Source organism: Gorilla gorilla, chromosome 15 (genome assembly GCF_029281585.2).
Source record: "Gorilla gorilla gorilla isolate KB3781 chromosome 15, NHGRI_mGorGor1-v2.1_pri, whole genome shotgun sequence".
In the NCBI taxonomy this organism is placed as follows: domain Eukaryota; kingdom Metazoa; phylum Chordata; class Mammalia; order Primates; family Hominidae; genus Gorilla; species Gorilla gorilla.
In genome coordinates this window covers 44,639,115-44,659,045 of record NC_073239.2, presented here as the reverse complement: position 1 = coordinate 44,659,045, position 19,931 = coordinate 44,639,115, and the positions used below count along the sequence as shown (strand labels likewise).

At 41.6% G+C, this 19,931-nt stretch overlaps 1 protein-coding gene and 2 pseudogenes across 1 annotated transcript; 1 reads left to right on the top strand and 2 right to left on the bottom strand.

The window, feature by feature from the left end:
* Nucleotides 1-3,853: 3,853 nt before the first annotated feature.
* Nucleotides 3,854-4,649, bottom strand: LOC129526570 (uncharacterized; annotated as a pseudogene).
* A 3,020-nt stretch (nucleotides 4,650-7,669) lies between these two features.
* LOC129526554 (uncharacterized) lies at nucleotides 7,670-8,392 on the bottom strand. The gene has a single exon (XM_055361158.2). It carries the CDS (start codon nucleotides 8,390-8,392, stop codon nucleotides 7,670-7,672), a length of 723 nt encoding a protein of 240 aa, XP_055217133.2.
* Nucleotides 8,393-15,188: 6,796 nt separating this feature from the next.
* Nucleotides 15,189-15,620, top strand: LOC115933403 (cyclin-dependent kinase 2-associated protein 2-like; annotated as a pseudogene).
* The last annotated feature ends 4,311 nt before the right edge of the window (nucleotides 15,621-19,931 follow it).

Below are 19,931 nucleotides of genomic sequence, written 5' to 3'. Positions count from 1 at the left end.
TCGATACTAGTGAAATCAACAACAGATTAAATGCAATAGCTATATAAATCATAACAATATTTACTTGCAGAAATACAAAATTCTAAAACATATGAAATCTCAAGATCGAAAATAGCCAATTAAACTTGTAAAATAATGTCAATTGTGGAGCCCTCACAATTTTTAAATCAAAAACTAATTGCAGTGCTGTTGAACTCTTTTCAAATGTGGTATTTTGAGGCCAGGTTCTATGGGCTTACACGTGTAACCTCAGCACTTTGTGAGGCTGAGGTAGGAGGATTGCTTGAACCCAGGAGTTCAAACCACACTGGACATCCTAGTGAAAACATCCATCGCTATAAAAAAATTTAAAATTAAAATTAACCTGGCAATGTGACATGAACCTGTAGTCTCAGCTATTCCGGAGGCTGAAGTGAGAGGATTTTTTAAGCCTGGGAGAGCAAGGCTGCAGTGAGCCATGGTCGCACCAGTGCACCCCAGCCTGGATGACAGAGAACCTGTCTCAAAAAGTAAAAAGGAGAAAATCTAAAAAGAAATGTATTAAATCAAGACATGTAGACATAGAAAATAATAGAGACCCCTCTCTCCACAAAACCTTGTATATATGGTCAAAATGACCTTCAACAAGGGTGCAAAGGCCAAACTATGGAGAGGAAAAGCCCCCTTTAACACAAAAATGGTATGAAGATTTGCTATCAATATGTAAAATATAGAAGTCAGAATTGTAGTTTATATTACATATCTTTTTGAAACTCAAAACATGTAAGTCTGAAAGCCTTACACAAAAATATAAGGGAAAAATATCCAAAATTATGCTATGGAATTTGGCAATGGGTTCTTGACTGCCAGCAGCCCCACATCCCTGGAGCATCCATCTGCTCACCGCTTCCTGGTGCTGGGTCCTTCCACACCTGTCACACTGCTTTGTGCAGGGCTCTGAGGGGCACGAGCCAGGACACCAGGCCGAGCCCAGGGCACAGGCCAGGCGTTCTCCGGCTATTCGAGGGCAGGTTGTCCCCATGACAGCCTCAGGCGCAGGAGGGAGGACGGCCTGATTCGAGTCTGCGGAAGGAGGAAGAAGCTCGTTTCCTGAGCCAGCAGGGACACAGAGGCGGATGCGGGACACAGAGACACAGGGGTGGATGCCATAAAAATATATGGCATATATTTTGAAACATGGCCGCAATTCGAATAATTAGAGTGTTATGCTGAAACTGCACCAAAATTTATCATTCCAGTGACTACAGGGAATTTTTAATAGTTGTTATTTTTATAATAAAATTAAACTTTAATGAAATAACTGACTTTCAAACTTCAGCAAGAGGACAAATATTCAGCCAGAGGTATCAGTTCCCGGTTTCTGCTTCGGGTCCTCTCTGGTCTCCCACAGCCCCTCCTGCATCACCCAGGTCTAAGGGGCCAACTGGCCTGGCCTGTGTTCCCTCGTCCCTCCCCTTCCCCACCCAGATCCAGCAGCGCCTTCCTGGGGCAGGGGCGGGGAACTGTCCAGAGCGGGAGGCTCCTTCGCCCAGGGCAGCACCGCTCCGCCCCTCTCCACACCTGCCCAGCCCCTGGCAAAGGAGTCGCCCGGGCCTGGCCCGCTGCCCGCCCCCCAATGCCTGCCCTGTGCCTGCAACAGCGACGCTGCCAACAAGAGGTGCCAGAGACCGCGGCGCAACCCGCCCAGAGAGCAGGGCCCCACTCACCTGGGAGCGGGGGCACGTCCCTTCCAGTAGGCGATGGAGTTAAGATTGTTTCCTTATTTATTTTACTTAAAACTGGTAGAATGTCACTATTATATGAAGTACCCATGACTCAGTAAATTTGAGCAAACGTTTATTAGTTTTTGTCAGTTTAACTAGTTCTTTTGTGTCTACTAAGGTGAAATTTAACTTCTATCTGAAATCAGTAAGATACAGAGAGATTTTAATGACAAGTGAATATTTTTTCTCAGGGGGAACTGAATTATGAATTGAATGAATGAATTATGAATTAAATGAATGAATTCATTAGCAAGGTAGAGAGGACACTAACCAATCGGTAGTTTAAATCAGTCTGTATTCCCTCCCCCCTCCCTCTTTGTTTTTTGTTTGTTTGTTTGTTTTTGAGACAGTTTTGCTCCGTCGCCCAGGCTGGAGTGATGTGGCGCGATCTTGGCTCACTACAACCTCCGCCTCCCGGGTTCAAGCGACTCTCCGCCTCAGACCCCCGAGTAGCTGGGATTACAGGCGCCAGCCACCATGCCCAGTTAATTTTTGTATTTTCATTAGAAGCGGGGTTTCACCACGTTGGCCAGGCTGGTCTCAAACTCCTGACCTCAGGTGATCCGCTCACCTTGGCCTCTCAAAGTGTTGGGATTATAGACGTGAGCCACCAGTCCCGGCCCCTCCCACCCCTCTGTATTATGACTATGTGTACCCAGCATTTAGCTCCCACTTATGAAAGAGAACATGCGGTATTTTGTTTTTTGCTTTTGCATTAGTTTGCTGGAAACAATGCATCCATGTTGCTTCAAATGGCATAATTTTGAGTTTTTTCTGGCTGTATAGTATTCCATGAGTCTTTATCCAGACCACCACAGATGGATGTCTGGATTAAGCCTATGTCTTTGTGATTGTGAATATTGCTGTGATAAAAATATAGCTACATGTGTCTTTTCGACAGGATATTTATTTTCTTTTGGGTATATACCCAGTAATGGGGTTACTGGATTGAATGGTAGATCAACTCTCAGTTCTTTAAGAAATCCCCAACCTGCTTTCCACACTGGCTGAACTAATTTACATTCCTTCAGAAAGTGTATAAGTGTTCTCTATTCTCTAAATCTTCACTGATATCTGTTTTTCTTTTGACTTTTCAAAAAAGGCCATTCTGACCGGTGTGAAATGGTATTTCATTTCGGTTTTGATTTGCATTTCTCTAATAAATAATGACAATGAGCACTTTTACATATGTTTGTTGGGTGCTTGTGTGTATGTCTTCTTTTGAAAAGTGTCCGTTCATGTCCTGTTGCCCACTTTTTAATGGAGTTACTTGCTGCTTGCTTGTTGATTTGTTTAAGTTCCTTATAGGTTCTGCATAATAGACCTCTGTTAGATGCGTAGTTTGTGAATATTTTCTTTCATTCTGTGGGTTATCTCTTTACTACCTTGATAGTTTCTCTTGTTGTGCAAAAGTTTTTCAGTTTAATTAAATCCCACTTGTCATTTTTTGTTTTAGTTGCAATTGCTTTTGAGGACTTAGCCATAAATTATTTGCCAAGGCCGTTATCAAGAAAAGCATTTCCTAGGTTTTTTCCAGGCGTTTTATAGCTTGAGATTTTTCATTTAACTCTTTAATCCATCTTAAGCTAATTTTTGTATTTGGTTAAATATGGGGGTCTAGTTTTATTCTTCTGCATATGACTAGCCAGTTATCCCCGCATTATTTATTAAATAAAGTCTTTTTCCCATTGCTTACTTTTGTCAACTTTGTTAAAGATGTGATGGTTGCAGGCATGTGGCCTTAGTTTCTAGTACTCTAGTCTGTTCCATTGGTCTATGTGTCTGTTTTTCTACCAGTACCATGTTGTTTTGATTACTATAGTCTTCTAGTATAGTTTGAAGTCATGTAATATGATGTCTCTAGCCTATGTCTCTAGCCTTAGTATTGCTTTGGCTTGGCTATTCAGACTCCTTTTAGGTTCCATATAAATTTTGGATGTTTTCTATTTTGTGCAAAATGACATTAGTAGTTTGATAGGAAAAGCATTGAATCTGTAAATCGCTTTGAGCAGTATACTCATCTTCACGCAGATGATACTCCAGTGTATGTTCTGTGGTTGATGAGTGAAGTGTATTGTAATTCCAAATGGTCAAGCCAGACCCTGCCCCCGCCTGGTTCCTCCTCTGCCAGAGCTCAAGACCTCTAGCCAGGGGGCCTCTAGAGCCACTGGGGATGGGGCTGAGGGCCGCTTCCCGCCCCCATGCAGCTGCTGCAGGGCTGACCGCCTGGCTTGGCCCCAGCCACAGGGACATCTGGCCCTGCTTCCGAGATGTGAGGAGTGCGGGCAGGCTCAGGAGTTCCTGGAGGCTGCTGCCTGCACACAGAAGGCGGCTGCAGCTTGGGAGCCCAGGCGGGCTGGAGGTGCATGGCCTGGTCGGCCTCGGGATCTCCAGCGCGCCCAGCCTGAGGGCCCCCAGGCCGTGCCTTCCACCCACTCCTCCACCTGAGAGAGATCGGGCCGCTGTCATGGGCACTCGGCAGTCACCCCGTGTGGGGTTGAGCAGCGGGTTCTCAGTTCTCGCCCCTGTGCAGCCGCCACCGCCGGGCAGAATGCCTGGCTTGGCCACAGCCACAGGGACACCTGGCCCTGGTTCTGCGAGACTGGGAGCGCAAGCGGGCTCAGGGGTTGCCAGGCAGCTGCTGCCTGCACACAGAGGGCGACTGCAGCTTGTGCGCCCAGGCGGCGGAGCATGGTCTGGGTGGCCGCTGGAATGCGTGCGCGCCAGGCCTGAGGGCCTCCCTGTTGGTGCCACCTGCCCCAGTCTTCCTCTGCTGGAGCCTGGAGCAGCTGGAATGGCCACTCTGCAGTCACAGGGGATAGAGTTAAGTTTTCTTATCCCACACATGCACACAAAAACGTAACTATTCTGTGAGGTAATTAACATGTTCATTGACTTCGTTTTGGTAATCATTTCAGAATGTGCATATAAACGCATCACATGTACAATTTTTATTTCTCTATTACACCTCAGTAAAGCTGAAATAATTAACAGGATTGAAAGGATAAACCCACAGTTCTATAGTCACAGTTGGACACTTCAATATCTCATTTTAATTAATGGATAGAAAAACCAGACAGAAGCTTCATGAGAAATACAAGAGTTAAACAACGGTATAAGCCACTGAGAGCTAATATGCATATACAGGACAGTCCATCCAACAACAGCAGAATATACATTCCTTTCAAGTGTATATGGAAGTTCTCTAGGATGGGCCATATCTTCGTCCACAAAATATGTCCTAATCATTTTTAAAAGTTTGAAATGATACAAAATATAATTTACACCCACAATGGAAGAAACAACAGATAAATAAGTGAAAACTGGAAAATTCACGAAAATGTGGAAATTAAACAATACAGTCTTCAACTACCAGTGAGTGAAAAAAATAAATCACAAGCAAAATTTTAAAATATCTTGAGATAAATTAAAATAAAAACAAAACATACCAAAACTTATTAAATGCAGTGAAAGTAGAGTTCAAAGGAAAATGTATGGATATAAACAACTACATTTAAGAAAAATCTCAAATCAACATCCTCACTCTATACCTAACGGCAGTGGAAGAAGACAAAAGAAGACTAAATCCAAAGCTAGCAGTATGAAAGAAATAATAGAGAGCATAATTAGAGCATAAATCAATAAAATAGAAGTTTGGAGAGCAGTAGAATGACTAAACATAGATTATTTGAAAGATCAAGCCTTTCACTATATTGACTGAGCAAAAGATGGAAGACTAATTATTAAAATAATAAATGAAAGCAGAGCCATTACTACCAACTTTACAGAAATACAAAAGGATTACAGGAGTATACTGTGAACAACTGTCTAACAACAAATTAGCTGCCCTGGATGAAATGGACGAATCACTAGAAAGACACAAACTACCAAAGTGGCTCAAGAAGAAAGAGAAAATCTGAATAGACCTATAACCTAGGAGATTGAATTAGTAATCGAAAGTGATTAACAAAGAAACATTTATGACCAAATAGCTGCATTAACTGGTGAGTCAACCTAACATTTAAAGAAGAATTAATACCATTTCTTCTCAAACTCTTCTGACATAATATATGAAGAAGGAATACTTGCTAATTCATTTTTTGATAACAACATTGTCCTTATACCAAAGCCAAAGAGAGCACAAAAAAGAGAACTACAGCACAATATCCCTTATGAATATATAAGCAAAAATCTCAGCAAAATACTAGCAGCAATACTGTATAATCAAAGGATTGTAAACTATCACCCTGTGAGATTTATCCCCAAAATGCAAGGGGGGGCTCAACATATAAAAAATCAATCAGTGTAATATACTCTAACAGTAAAATGAATAAGCACGTGATTATTTCAATTGATGCAGAGAAAACATTGATGAAATACAACTCCCTTCTATAATAAAAATACTCAATAAACTAGGCATAGAAGGGATTTTCTGCAACATGACAATAGGATGTACAAAAACCCAACAATTAATATCATGATCAATGATGAAACACTGAAAGCTGTTTTCCTAACATCTAGAACAAGACAAGCATGGTGCATTTGCCACTTGTATTCAACGTACCACTGGCAATTTTAGCCAGAGCAATTAGGCAAGACAAAGAAATAAAAGGCATCTAAATTAGAAATAAAAAACAGAAGTAAAATTATATCTACACATGATCTTATGTGTATAAAGCTCCAAATAAAACACAAAACCGATTATAACTAATAAAAGAGGCAGGATGCAAAACAAATATAGGCAAATGAGCTATATTTCTATATAGTTGTAAAGAACTATGAAAACATTTTAAAAATTCCATTTATAATAGCATCAAAGAATAAGTTATTCAGGCATAAATCTAACCATGGTGGTATACACAAAACTTTGCTGAAAAAAAAGAAAGAGAGTGGAAATAACTGGAAAGACATTCTGTGTTCACGGGTTGTAAGACAATATTGTTAAGATGACAATACCATCTAAAGTAATCTACAGATTCAATGCAATACCATCAAAATCCCAAAGGCATTTCTGCAGAAAGAAAGAAACTCATTCTACAATTCATACAAAAATTCAAAGGATCTGACAGACAAAACAGTCTTGAAAAAGAATATTAGAAAACTCACATTTTTCAGTTTCACAGCCTACTACAAATCTACAGTAATCAAGAGAGTGTGGTACTGGCATAAGACTAATAGACTTTTAGACCAATACAATAGAACAGATTTGAGATCCTACAAATTAGTGCTCACATATATGGTCAATGACTGTTCAACAAGCTGTCCAAGTCTAGTCAAGGGAGGAAAGAACAGTCTCTTCAACAGCTGGATGTCAGTGCACAAGAGAGAAGTTAGACCCCTACCTTGCAGTATACACAAAAATTAATTCTAAATTAATAAAAGACTTAAATGTAAGGACTAAAGTATGTAACTCTTAGAAGAAAACACAAGGTAAACCTTTATGACCTTTGAGTTTTAAGCGTATTTTGAAATATGACAGAAAAGCACAGATAACAAAAGAAAATACATGTAACTTAGATTTAATCAAAATAAAAAACCTTTATGCATCAAAGGATACTATCAAGGGAGTTAAAAGACAACCGATAGTATGTGAGAAAATATGTATCTGATAAAATCAAAGTGCGTGTCTGATAAAAGCTTAATATCCCACAACTCAACATCAGAATTTCTAACATCCCAATTAAAAAATAGGCAAAGGACTTGAATAGACATTTCTCCGAAGAAGATACACAAATGTCTAAGACGGACAAGAAAAGATGCTAAACACCGTTATTCATTAATAAAATGCAAGACAAAACCCAAATGAGATGCCACTTTGCATCCACTAGTAAGGCTTTCATAACAACGACACAGAAAATCAGTGTTGCTAAGGAGGTGGAGAAATTGGAGCCCTCATGAACTGGCTGCTAGGAATAGAAAATGATGCACTTGCCGTGGCAAACAATTTGGTGGTTCCTCACAGAATCACACAGAGAAACAGGAGCTGCTGGCTTCCGGGTTTTCCTGGGCTGGCGCGGTACGTCCCGGAATCGCAGGCGCGCATCCCTTCCCACCTGAGGGCCTGCCTGGCCGTGACTCCCGCCCCTCTTCTCCTCGGAAGAGAGGTCGGGGCTGCTCCAGGGGCCGTCCGCAGCCATCGGGGATGGGGCTGAGGGTCGGTTCCTGCCCCGGTGCAGCCGCCGCCGGGCAGACCGCCTGGCTTGGCCGCAGCCACGGCGACATCCAGGCCCGGGTCTGCGAGGCTGGGCGCGCCAGCCAGCTTGGGAGTTGCCTGGCGCCTGTATCTGGGCGCCCAGGTGGTGGAGCATGGCCTGGGCGGCCTCTGGATTGCTAGTGCCCCTGGCCTGAGAGCCCGCCAGACCCTGCCCTCTCTCGGCTCCTCCTCTGCCACAGCTGGACACCTCTAGCCAAGGGCCCTCTGCAGCCACGGGGGATAGGGCTGAGGGCCGGTTCCCGTCCCCGTGCAGCTGCTGCAGGGCAGACCGCCTGGCTTGGCCCCAGCCACAGGGACATCTGGCCCTCGTTCCGAGATGTGGGAAGTGAGGGCGGACTCGGGAATTGCCTGGAGGTTGCTGCCTGCACACAGAAGGCGGCTGCAGCTTGGGTGCCCAGGCGGGCTGGAGGTGCATGGCCTGGTCGGCCTCGGGATCGCCAGCGCGCCCAGCCTGAGGGCCCCCAGGTCGTGCCTCCCGCCCAGTCCTCCACCTGAGGGAGATCGGGGCCGTTGGTATGGGCCCTCAGCAGTCACCCCGTGTGGGGTTGAGCGGCGGGTTCTCAGTTCTCGCTCCTGTGCAGCCGCCGCCGCCGGTCAGAGTGCCTGGCTTGGCCGCAGCCACTGGGACACCTGGCCCTGGTTCTGCGATGCTGGCAGCGCGAGCGGGCTCGGGGGTTGCCAGACAGCTGCTGCCTGCACACAGAGGGCGACTGCAGCTTGGGCGCCCAGTCGGCGGAGCATGGTCTGGGTGGCCGCTGGAATGCGTGCGCTGGAGGCCTGAGGGACGCGCTGTTGGTGCCACCTGCCCTGCTCTGTGGCTCTCTGCCTTTGCTAAGGGCGCTCTGCCTTTGCGAGGGCGGAGCTGCCTTCTCCTCAGCACAGACCGAGAGAGCATCGCGAGGGCGGAGCTGAGTTCTCCTCTGCACAGACTTCGGAGATACAGCGAAGGCGGAGCAGTGTTCTCCTCAGCACAGACCCGGGCGGGCGGGCCGGGGGCACCGCGAGGGCGGAGCTGCGTTCTGCTCAGCACACACCCGGGGGACACCGCGAAGGCAGAGCAGCGTTCTCCTCAGCACAGACATTGGGGGCACTGCCTCGCTTTGGAACAACTCGGGGCCGCATCAACGGTGAATAAAATCCTTCCTGTCTGCAGCCCTGAATAATCAGGGTCAGAGACCAGTTAGAAGGGTTCAGTGTGGAAAACGGGAAACCGAAAGCCCCTCTGAATCCTGCCCACGGAGGTTCTCCCCAGCCAAGGCGAGGCGGCCGCAGTGCGAGATCCACACCGCAGCCTCGGAAGACAAATGCGGCATTCCTAACGCAGACATAACACCCAAAGTATGACATCCCCATTGCTCATGTAACAAGCACCTGTAATGCTAGTGCACTGCCTCAATACGAAAATATTAATATAAGATCCGCAATCCCCTCGCTGCCGTGCAGTCCAAAGACAGCGATCATAATAATCAACATTGACATAGTCAATACAAACGTAGTAACCAACCTAGGGTTAAGGCTGGTGTTAGGGTTAGGGGTTAGGGGTTAAGTTTAGGGTTAGGGGTTGGAGATAGGGATTGGGGTCAGAGTTAGGGGTTAGGAGTCAAAGTTTAGAGTTAGGGTTTAAGAGATGTTAGGGGTTAGGGATTAGGGGTTAGGGTGAGGGTTGGGTTAGGGGTTAGGGTTAGGGATAGTGGTTAGAGTTTGGGTCAGGGGTTAGGGGTCAGGGTCAGGGGTTAGGGGTCAGGGTCAGGGGTCAGGGGTCCCACTCTGCGATTTGTCTATTTACTCTGCTGACTGTTCCTTTTGCCATGCAAAAGCTCTTTAGTTTAATTAAGTCCCAGCTATTTATCTTTGTTTTTATTGCATTTGCATTTGGGTTCTTGGTCATGAAATCCTTGCCTATGCCAATGTCTAGAAGGGTTTATCCAGTGTTATCTTCTAGAATTTTTACAGTTCAGGAATTAGGTTTAAGTTCTTAATCCATCTTGGGTAGATTTTTGTATAAGGTGGGAGATGAGAATCCAGTTTTATTCCCCTACATGTGGCTCGCCAATTATCCCAATGTCATGTGTTGAAAAGGGTGTCCTTTCCCCACTTTATGTTTTTGTTTGCTTTGTCGAAGATCAGTTGGCTGTAAGTATTTGGGTTAATTTCTGGGTTCTCTCTTCTGTTCCATTGGTCTATGTGCCTATTTTTAAACCAGTACCATGCTGTTTTGGTAACTATGGCCTTATTGTACAGTTTGAAATCAAGTAGTGTGATGCCTCCAGGTTTGTTCTTTTTGCTTAGCCTTGGTTTGGCTACATGGCACTCTTTGGGTTCCATACTAATTTTAGAATTGTTTTTGTAATTCTGTGAGGGATGATGGTGGTATTCAGATGGGGATTGCATTGAATTCATAGATTGCCTTTAACAGAATGGTAATTTTCACAATATTGGTTCTACCTATCCATGAGCATGGGGATGTGTTTCCATTTGTTTGTGTCATCTATGATTTCTTTTCTTTCTTATTTTTATTTTTTCAGAGGTAGTTTCGCTCTTGTTGCTGAGGTGGGAGTGCAATGGTGTGATCTCGGCTCACTACAACTTCTGCCTCCAGGGTTCAAGTGATTCTCCTGCCTCAGTTTCCCGAGTAGCTGGGATTATAGGCATGCGCCAACGTGCTTGGCTCCATCTATGATTTCTTTCAGCAGTGTTTTGTAATTTTCATTGTAGAGGTCTTTTGATTACTTTGCTAGGTATATTCCTAAGTTTTGTTAGTTTGTTTTTTTCGTTTGTTTTTTGCAGCTATTGTAAAAGGGGTTGAGTTCTTGATGTGATTCTCAGCTTGGTAGCTGTTGATGTATAGAAGAGCTACTGATTTGTGTACATTAATCTCATATCTGGAAACTTTGCTGAATTCTTTTATCCGTTCTAGGAGCTTTCTAGAGGAGTCTGTAGGGTTTTCAAGGCGAAAGATCATATCGTCAGCAACCAGTAACAGTTTGACTTCCTCTTTACCGATTTGGATTTCCTCTATTTCCTTCTTTTGTCTGATTGCTCTGGCTAGGGCTTCCAGTACTATGTTGAAGAGGAGTGGTGAGAGTAGGCTCTTTGTCATGTTCCAGTTCTCAAAGGGAATGCTTTCACCTTTTCCCCATTCAGTATTATGTTGGCTGTGGGTCTGTCATAGATGGCTTTTATTACATTAAGGTATGTCCCTAGTATGCGTATTTTGCTGAGAGCTTTAATCATAAAGCAATGCTAGATTTTGTCGAATGCTTTTTCTGCATCTGTTGATAAAATCATGTGAGTTATTTTTTTAATTCTGTTTATTTGGTGTATCACATTTATTGACTTGCATATGTTAAACCATTCCTGTGTCACTGGTATGAAACCCACTTGATCATGGTGGATTATCTTTTTGATATGTTGTTGGATTCAGTTAGATAGTATTTTGTTAAGGATTTTGGCATCTGTGTTCATCATGGATATTGGTCTGTAGTTTTCTTTTTTGGTTATGTCCTTTCATGGTTTTGGTATTAGGGTGATGCTGGCTTCATAGAATGAATCAGGGAGTGTTTCTTCTTTCGCTGTCTTGTGGAATAGTGTGAAAGGATTGGTATCATTTCTTCTTTGAATGAAAGAAAATATTCTTTGAATGTCTGGTAGAATTCTGCTGTGAATCTGTCTGGTCCTCGGCTTTTTTTGTTGGTAATTTTAAAATTACCATTTCAATCTTGCTGCTTGTTTTATTGGTCTGCTTGGGGTATCTACTTTTTCCTGATTTAAGCTAGGAGGGTTGTATTTTTCCAGGAATTTATGCAACTCTTGTGGGTTTTCTAGTTTATGTGCCAAAAGGTGTTCATAGTACCCTTGAATAATCTTTAATATTTCAGTGGTGTCAGTTGTAATATCCCCTGTTTCATTTCTTAGTGAGGTTATTTGGATTTCCTCTCTTCTTTTCTTGGTTAATCTTATAATGGTCTATCGATTTTGTTTATCTTTTCAAATAACCAACTTTTCGTTTTATTCATGTTTTGTATTTGTTGTTGTTGCTGTGTCAATTTCATTTAGTTCTGCTCTGATCTTGGTTATTTCCTTTGTTTGCTGGGATTGGGTTTGGCTTGTTCCTGCTTCTCCAGTTCCCTGAGATGTGAACTTAGATTGTCTGTTTGTGCTCTTTCATACTTTTTGATATAGGTGTTTAGGGCTACAAACTTTCCTCTTAGCACTGCCTTTGCTGTATCCCAGAGGTCTTGATAGGTTGTGTCATCCAGTTCGAAGAAATTTTTTCCATTTCCATCTTGATTTTGTTTTTCACCCAGTGCTCATTCAGGAGCAGGTTATTTAATTTCCATGTATTTGCATGGTTTTGAAGATTCCTTTTGGAGTTGATTTTCAGTTTTATTCCACTGTGATCTGAGAGACTGCGTGGTACAATTTCAATTTTCTTAAATTTATTGAGACTCGTTTTATGGCCTATCATATGGTCTATCTTGGAGAAAATTCCATGTGCTGTTGAATGGAATGTGTATTCTGTGGTTGTTGGATGAAGTGTTCTTACATATCTGTTAAGTCCATTTGTTCCAAAGTATAGTTTAAATCCAGTGTTTCTTTGTTGACTTTCTGTCTTGATGACCTGTCTAGTGCTGTCAGTGGAGTAATGAAGTCCCCCACTATTATTGTGTTGCTGTCTATCTTATTTCTTATGTTTACTAGTGATTGTTTTATAAATTTGGGAGCTCCAGTGTTAGGTTCATGTATATTTAGGATTGTCATGTTTTTCTGTTGAATGAGACCTTTACCATTATATACTGTCTGTCTTTGTCTCTTTTAGCTACTGTTGCTTTAAAGTTTGTTTTGTCTCATATGAGAATAGCTACCGCTGCTCGCTTTTGGTGTCCATTTGCATGAAATGCCTTTTTCTACCACTTTCCTTAAGTTTATGTAGGTCGTTATGTGTCAGGTGAGTCTCCTGAAGGCAGCAGATAGTTAGTTGGTGAGTTCTTATCCATTCTGTGGTTCTGTATCTTGTAAGTGGAGCATTTAAGCCATTTACAACCAACATTAGTATTAAAAAGTGAGGTACCATTGCTTTCATCATGCTCTCTGTTGCCTCTGTACTTTGTTTTTGTTTTTTTTTTTTTTTTGCTTTTTAACTTGTATTTTTGTTTTATAGATCTTGTGTGATTTAGGCTTTAATGAAGTTCTGTTTTGATGTGTTTCCAGGGTTTGTTTCATGATTTAGAGCTCCTTTTAGCAGTTCTTACAGTGCTGGTTTGGTAATGGCAAATTCTGTCAGCATTTGTTTGTCTGAAAATGACTGTATCTTTCTTTCATATATAATGTTTAGTTTTGCTGGATACGGAATTCTTGGCTGATAATTGTTTTGTTTGAGGAGGCTGAAGAAAGGGCCCCAATCCCATCTAGCTTTTAAGGTTTCTGCTGCAAAATCTGCTGTTAGTTTGATAGGTTTTCCTTTATAGGTTACCTAGTGCTTCTGTCTCACAGCTCTTAAGATTCTTTCTTTTGTCTTAACTTTGGATAACCCAGTGACAATGTGCCTAGGCTAAGATCTTTTTGTGATGAATTTCCCAGGTGTTATTTGTGCTTCTTTTGTTTGGATGTCTAGGTCTCTCACAAGGCCACGGAAGTTTTCCTTGATTATTCCCCCAAATATGTTTTCCTAACTTTTAGAATTCACTTCTTCCTCAGGTACACCAATTAGTCTTAGGTTTCATTGTCTTAGGCCCCACCACTGGGGCTGCTACACGTGACATGGGATGTGGGCCATCGGTCAAAGGGCGTGGAGATGCGGCGCTGCCAGGGGAGCCAAGGAGGAAAGAGAGCGCTTTCCAAATTGTCTTCCAGGGTTTCAATGTGCATTTTATTAACTCAGAATCTGTCGGGAATAATACTAGGGAGCTACCTTTCCCTGGAGATGGGTCTTGTCAGTGGAGTGAGATAGGCTGAGAGGAGGAAGAGGAATGGGAAGCTCAGTTTATAAATATTAAGATCATCAAGAGTGTGCTGCTGGCAGGAGCAGAGGGAGCCTGGAGATTTGGGTGGCTGCCGTTGGTAAGTGGTTGCAATCCAGAGAGTGGGATTGAGTTCCTCCCTTGTCATGTTAGCATCCCGTTTCCTGGGCGCGGGTCTAATGCCCTGCAGGTGGTCCTTTCACTCATGGTGGCTTTGTCTCTCTTCTGCCATCTCCAGACCCAGCTTCGCACTCCAGGGCTGCGTACCACCAGCCACTGTCATGTTAACCCCTTCCCAGGCCAATGTGTCCTTGGCCTGGAGCCCAATCTGCTGGACGGCCTGGGACCGTCCATTTTCGGGGTGGTGGGCAACCTGGTGGCCATCGTGGTGCTGTGCAAGTCACGCAAGGGGCAGGAGACCACCTTCTACACAGTTATGCGGCTGGCTGCCACCGACCTGTTGTTCACTTTGCTGGTGAGACAGGTGACCATCGCCATGTACATGAAGGGCAGGTAACCTGGGGGCCAGCTTCTGTGTGAGTACAGCATCTTCAGCCTGTTCTTCTTCAGTTAGTCCGGCCTCAGCATCGTCTGTGCCGTGATATCTATACAGGTAATTTGTGTTAGACATTCTTAGAAGAGTTTCAAAAGTTTTATGTTTTTATCTGGGTTATAAACAGAGTCCTCAAATGCATACAAAGGAAATCATGCCATGATTGAATTTCAGCAGGAATAAGTTTATTTTACCTATTCAAAATTAAAATACTTTTGTTGTGTTTGAAAATGTGTTTTAAAGATATGTTTTTGAAAAAAGTTTAAGTAAATATTTAATCATGTCCCCTTTTCTATCCCAAGAAATAATTTCATATATAGTTTATTTAAATTTTTTAACAAAAATGTAGCATAATTTTTAAAAATTGTATATTTTATTTAACCCAATATATATCCAAAATATTGGGTCAATATGTAATCAATATAAAAATTATTAGAGATAGTTTGCATTCTTTTTTCATATGAAATCTTTGAAATCCATTGTGTATTTTACACTTTAGGATGTCTCAACTCAAATGTGAAATTTTCATGGAGAATATTTGAACTGTGTTTAGATTAATACAAATTGCAGTTAAAAAGTTTATTATAGATTTACCAGGGGGCGTGCAGCCCGCTTGCCAATCAGATCGCTGCTGAGCGGTCCCGCAGCCAACCCCCGAAGAGCAGCCTGCTGGCTTCCTCAGCGCCCTGGAGTTGGGGATGTCCTACAAACCTACCACCCCTGACCCCAGCAGCACCCCCGGCTCCAGCACCCCTAGGCCAGGCACTCCGGTCTCTACAGGAAGTGTCCCGTCGCCGTCGGGCTCAGGGCCGGGAGCCACTGCCCCTTTCAGACCGCTGTTTAAAGACTTTGGACCACCTACCGTCGGTTGTGTGCAGGCCATGAAACCACCTGGTGCCCAGGGCTCCCAGAGCACCTAAAAGGAACTGCTGTTGGTCACAGGGGAGATGGGCAAAGGGATCCGGCCCACCTATGCTGGCAGCAAGAGCGCCGCGAAGTGCCTGAAGAGAGGTATCATCCATCCCTAGTCAGAGTGCCTGGTAGAGACAGAGCGGAACGCCCACACTTAACAGGAAGCTCCTAGGCCTCTGTGTCTGGACTTCAGAGCACCTGCTTCTCCCTGGCCTTCATCCCTAATTGCACTAACCATCCTGGGCTTCCTGTCATGTGTCCCTTGATGGGTGCCCTCCAGGAACCAAGGGGCGGTTCTCACTCCAGGTGGCAGCACTAAGGACCCCCCTCCCCACCCCACCCCGCCAAGGCAACAAGAGTTAGCAGCGAAGTCCCCGTGAGTCCCACCCATGACCTGCCGACAGTGTTGCCCACTGGAACTTTCTGTGGCCCCCACCACTCAGCCCTTCCCAGCACTTGTCCGGAGCTTCCTTCTCCCTCAGCACAGCTCAGGCCTCAGGCCTGACACTTCCCTGCCTTGTGTCTTTTGCTAAATATGACCTTTCTGTATTAATAAAAGATGCTTTGGAGTTGTGCTCTCTAAAAAAAAGTTTAATATAAAGGAGAAATAAAAGGAAATTTAGCAAAGAAATATGTAGATGAATATTTAAATACTCAGAGGTGACATTACTACCAGACATAATGAGATTATCAGATGTTTCATTTACTTATGATTAATATGTTTGTATTTATTTTTTATTCATTTTATTATATTTATGTATTTATTTATTTTTATTATACTTTAAGTTCTAGGGTACATGTGCACAACGTGCAGGTTTGTTACATCTGTATACATGTGCTGTGTTGGTTTGCTGCACCCATTAACTTGTCATTTAAATTAGGTATTTCTCCTAATGCTCTCCCTCCCCCAGCCCCCCACCCCATGACAGGCCCCAGTGTGTGATGTTCCCCTGCCTGTGTCCAAGTATTCTCATTGTTTAATTCCCACCTATGAGTGAGAATATGCAGTGTTTGGTTTTCTGACCTTGCGATAGTTTAAACAAACTAGGAAGTTCAGAACTCACTTTACGAGAGAAATAAAGAAAAATAAAGTATTAATGACATTGGTAACATAATAAAAATTAGAGTTAGACAAAGTATTAACAAGCAAGCTTATATATTTATAAGAGATGGGAAAATATTAGAAAGGAATAAATCATATATTGTCAACATGAAGAAAAAGTGTATTTTTTTGTTAACTTATTATTGTGTTTCCTTGTATAATTTTCACTTGGTTTTGTTGGTTTTCCTACTTGCTTCATTCTTTCAAAAACTACATCTTCATAGACCATTTCAGCTTTTGCTGTGTGGACAGAATTATAAAACCCAATTTCAAAATTTCAACTGAACATTGTCAGCATTTTTCTTTGCGCCTTTTATTGAAAAAAAACCTAAGTAATTGTGTGTGTGTGTGTATTTTAGTATTACCATGAATGTAATAACAATAAAATCAAACAAAAACAGGTGGATATGCAATATGTTGGACTAGCATCTCAAATATGAAAAAGGCATTGCCAACAGTGATATGATTTTTTTTCAAAATGGCAAGCTTTTTAAAGTATAATCTTATTTTAACTTAAAATCTTACTATCAGAAAATGCAGTGTACATTAAAGTGTTCTGAAATGCTTTATTCACATTTATTAAATGGTTGTACTCACTCAGATATCTACAAATTGGTTTTTCACTTATGTAATTATCTTATAGAATGTTCAAAAGTCATGCAGAATGTGAGATAATTTTCTATTGAATATGATTGTTTTATCATTGCAAGACATCAAATATCCCTGTTTCCTGCCAAATGAATGTACAATAGCAATAAATGTAAAGATGTGTTTTTTGGAAAAGACACATTTTTGAGTTATAAAACAAGGATTTTAAAACTTGAATTGTTGCAGTGAGTATGTCTTAATATAGGCTACAGTCACTTTAGATAAAAAATTACCTCACATCTATTTTCAATATTACTTAAAGATGTTCATTTAGTGGCAAAGATTTTTTTTTTTTTTTTTTTTTTTTTTTTTTTTGCCTAGTGGCAGATATTTTGCCACATGGCTATTTATGAAACTGTATTTAAATGCATGTACACATGTAAAAGCTGCCACTGTGGCTGTAAACTATTACAAGTTATCAAGATTAAAAAATAAAAAAATTTTAGTTTTTCTATGAAATGTCTTTACTCGATTCCAAATTTAGAGGTTTAAAATGCTTCAAATTAATAAAACCAAGTGTTTCACATATTTCAGTTGGAATGGCATTTGTCCTAGTTTTATTAGTGAAGCAGCAGACTGCATTTTTTCACTCTCATACACCTTCAAAAGGTGGACAGAAAAATTTGATAAAACTTCTAGGGCATTATCTGATGAAACACATTAAACACTAAAGGAGATATACAACTTAATTGCTTGTAAAAGACATATAAGAAGGAAACCTACATACATATATCTATCAGTTTTGTATTTTCAAGAAATATTTGCCTTAAAGTGAGCTTCATAACAGTATGTGTTCTCCAACAAACCAAGGAAAGTAAGTTTGACACAAGGATCTGGAAGTCTACGTGTGTGGCATAATTACATTGAATACCTTCCACAAATAAGGCAGAAATGTATAGTAGAGTGTCCATTATAGAGGAACACTCAATAAATATTTAATAAAGTGCTTAAAATTTCTCATTATTGACCTGAACAATGAGTATACTTATTAAGTTTGCCAGTGACAGATATTAAAAGTGGAGATTGAAGGAAAAATGATGTATAGAAGAGAGATTTACCTTCAAAGTGACATAAATAATTTGAAGAAATTGAGGGAAGTGACTTGCTTAAATATCCATACAGTAAATATTTATTGTGTGCTTACTGCGTGCACTGGGAATTAAGCAGTGAAAAAAATACAAAGGAAAACATCAACAACGTCTCTTCTATCATGGAGTTTACATTCTACCAGTAAGAGAAAGACCATCAACAAATACATATGTATTATAACATGACTATGAATGGTATGGAGAAAAATAAGAACAGTAAGGGGGATGTGGGGGCCTGGGGATTTATTTTATATAAGGACAGACAACAAAGGCCTCATTACTAAGTAATTTTACTCAGTCCTTTTTTCAGTTTATTTATTTGTTGATTCCATAATACTTATTTATTTATTTATGTATTTTTAATTTATTTTTTATTTTTAGAATCAGGGTCTTACTCTGTCACCCAGGCTGAAGTGCAGGGGTGTGATCATAGTTCACTGTAACCTTACTCCTGGGCTCAATAGATCCTCCCATCTCAGCCTCCCAAGTATCTTGGTCTACAGGCACCTGCCACCATGCTTGGCTAATTAAAAAAAAAAAAATTTAGAGATGGGGCTGTGCTATGTTGCCCAGGCAGGTGTCAAAATCTTGGCCTCAAGCAATGCTCCTGCTTTGGCCTGTAGAAGCATTGGGATTATAGGCATGGGCCACCGTGCCTGGCCCTGTAATATGTATTTAGTGTATGCACTGTGATAGGCACAAGAAAGTCTCTGATAGTTCAGTAAAAAACTGCAATGATGTTTGCAACAGATAATTAAGTTTGGCCATGATTCTTTTGAGTGTCATAACACTGTCTTAAGAAAAAGTCTATATTTCCACTTTACTGGGTGTGTGAAACTCAAACTCAAATTTAAAAAGCTCTGATTTTTGGTTGAAATCATAATCCAACTAAAAGCCAGAAATGTGGAGCCATTTTTTTATTTTAAGTAAATCATAAGCAGTCTTGTATTTAAGACAGATAAAATTATTGTACAGTATTATGTTTTCTGTACTTAAAATGAGAGAAAACCACGAGGGTTGTTAATGTTTGAAAAAAGAAGGCATCTATGAGGAAGCTTTATATTGGTAGAAAGTGTGAAAGGAAAATAAAATCTCAGGACCCCAAACTCACTATGACAAAGGAAAATTAAGCTTGGAACCTGAGTCATGCAAAAACTGCCATCCTTTTGTTCCCAAACAGCTGTAATTTCATATGCTTACTTTAACTTATGTAAAATGTAGATTTACTGAGAGAGAGGATGAATGCACAACTGACTCCTTCCTCCTGTTGTTGCCACTTGTAACATACAGATTCACTGAGCACTAATCAGAGTCTCACAAGAATGTAGCCATTAGCTTCCCTGCCTTCCCTCTATCCTTCTTTTCCTCCCGTTTTAATTTCCTGCCTGCTTCCTCTTTCTCCTTTAAATATTGAAGTTCCCAAAACCCTCTTTAGAAAAAGCACAGGACATCGTCTACTTGTGACTTGTGATTCTTTTTCCCAGGTGTATCCTCCACCTTGCAAAGCAAAATCTCTAAATCACTTGAGATCTGCCTCATTCACTTATTGGTTTACAAAAGGAAGTTGGAAACAACCACTCTTCTTGCAATGCACAAATGACTGTTTTATAGTAACTTTATTGCCTATGCAATCAATCACACATTTGATATAATTATAGTATCAGATGATAAATGTAGATGTAAAAAATCTA

What these genes read in the sequence shown, in the direction of transcription:
- LOC129526554 (XM_055361158.2), bottom strand. Translation starts at nt 8,392, where the DNA reads ATGCACCTCCAGCCCGCCTGGGCACCCAAGCTGCAGCCGCCTTCTGTG.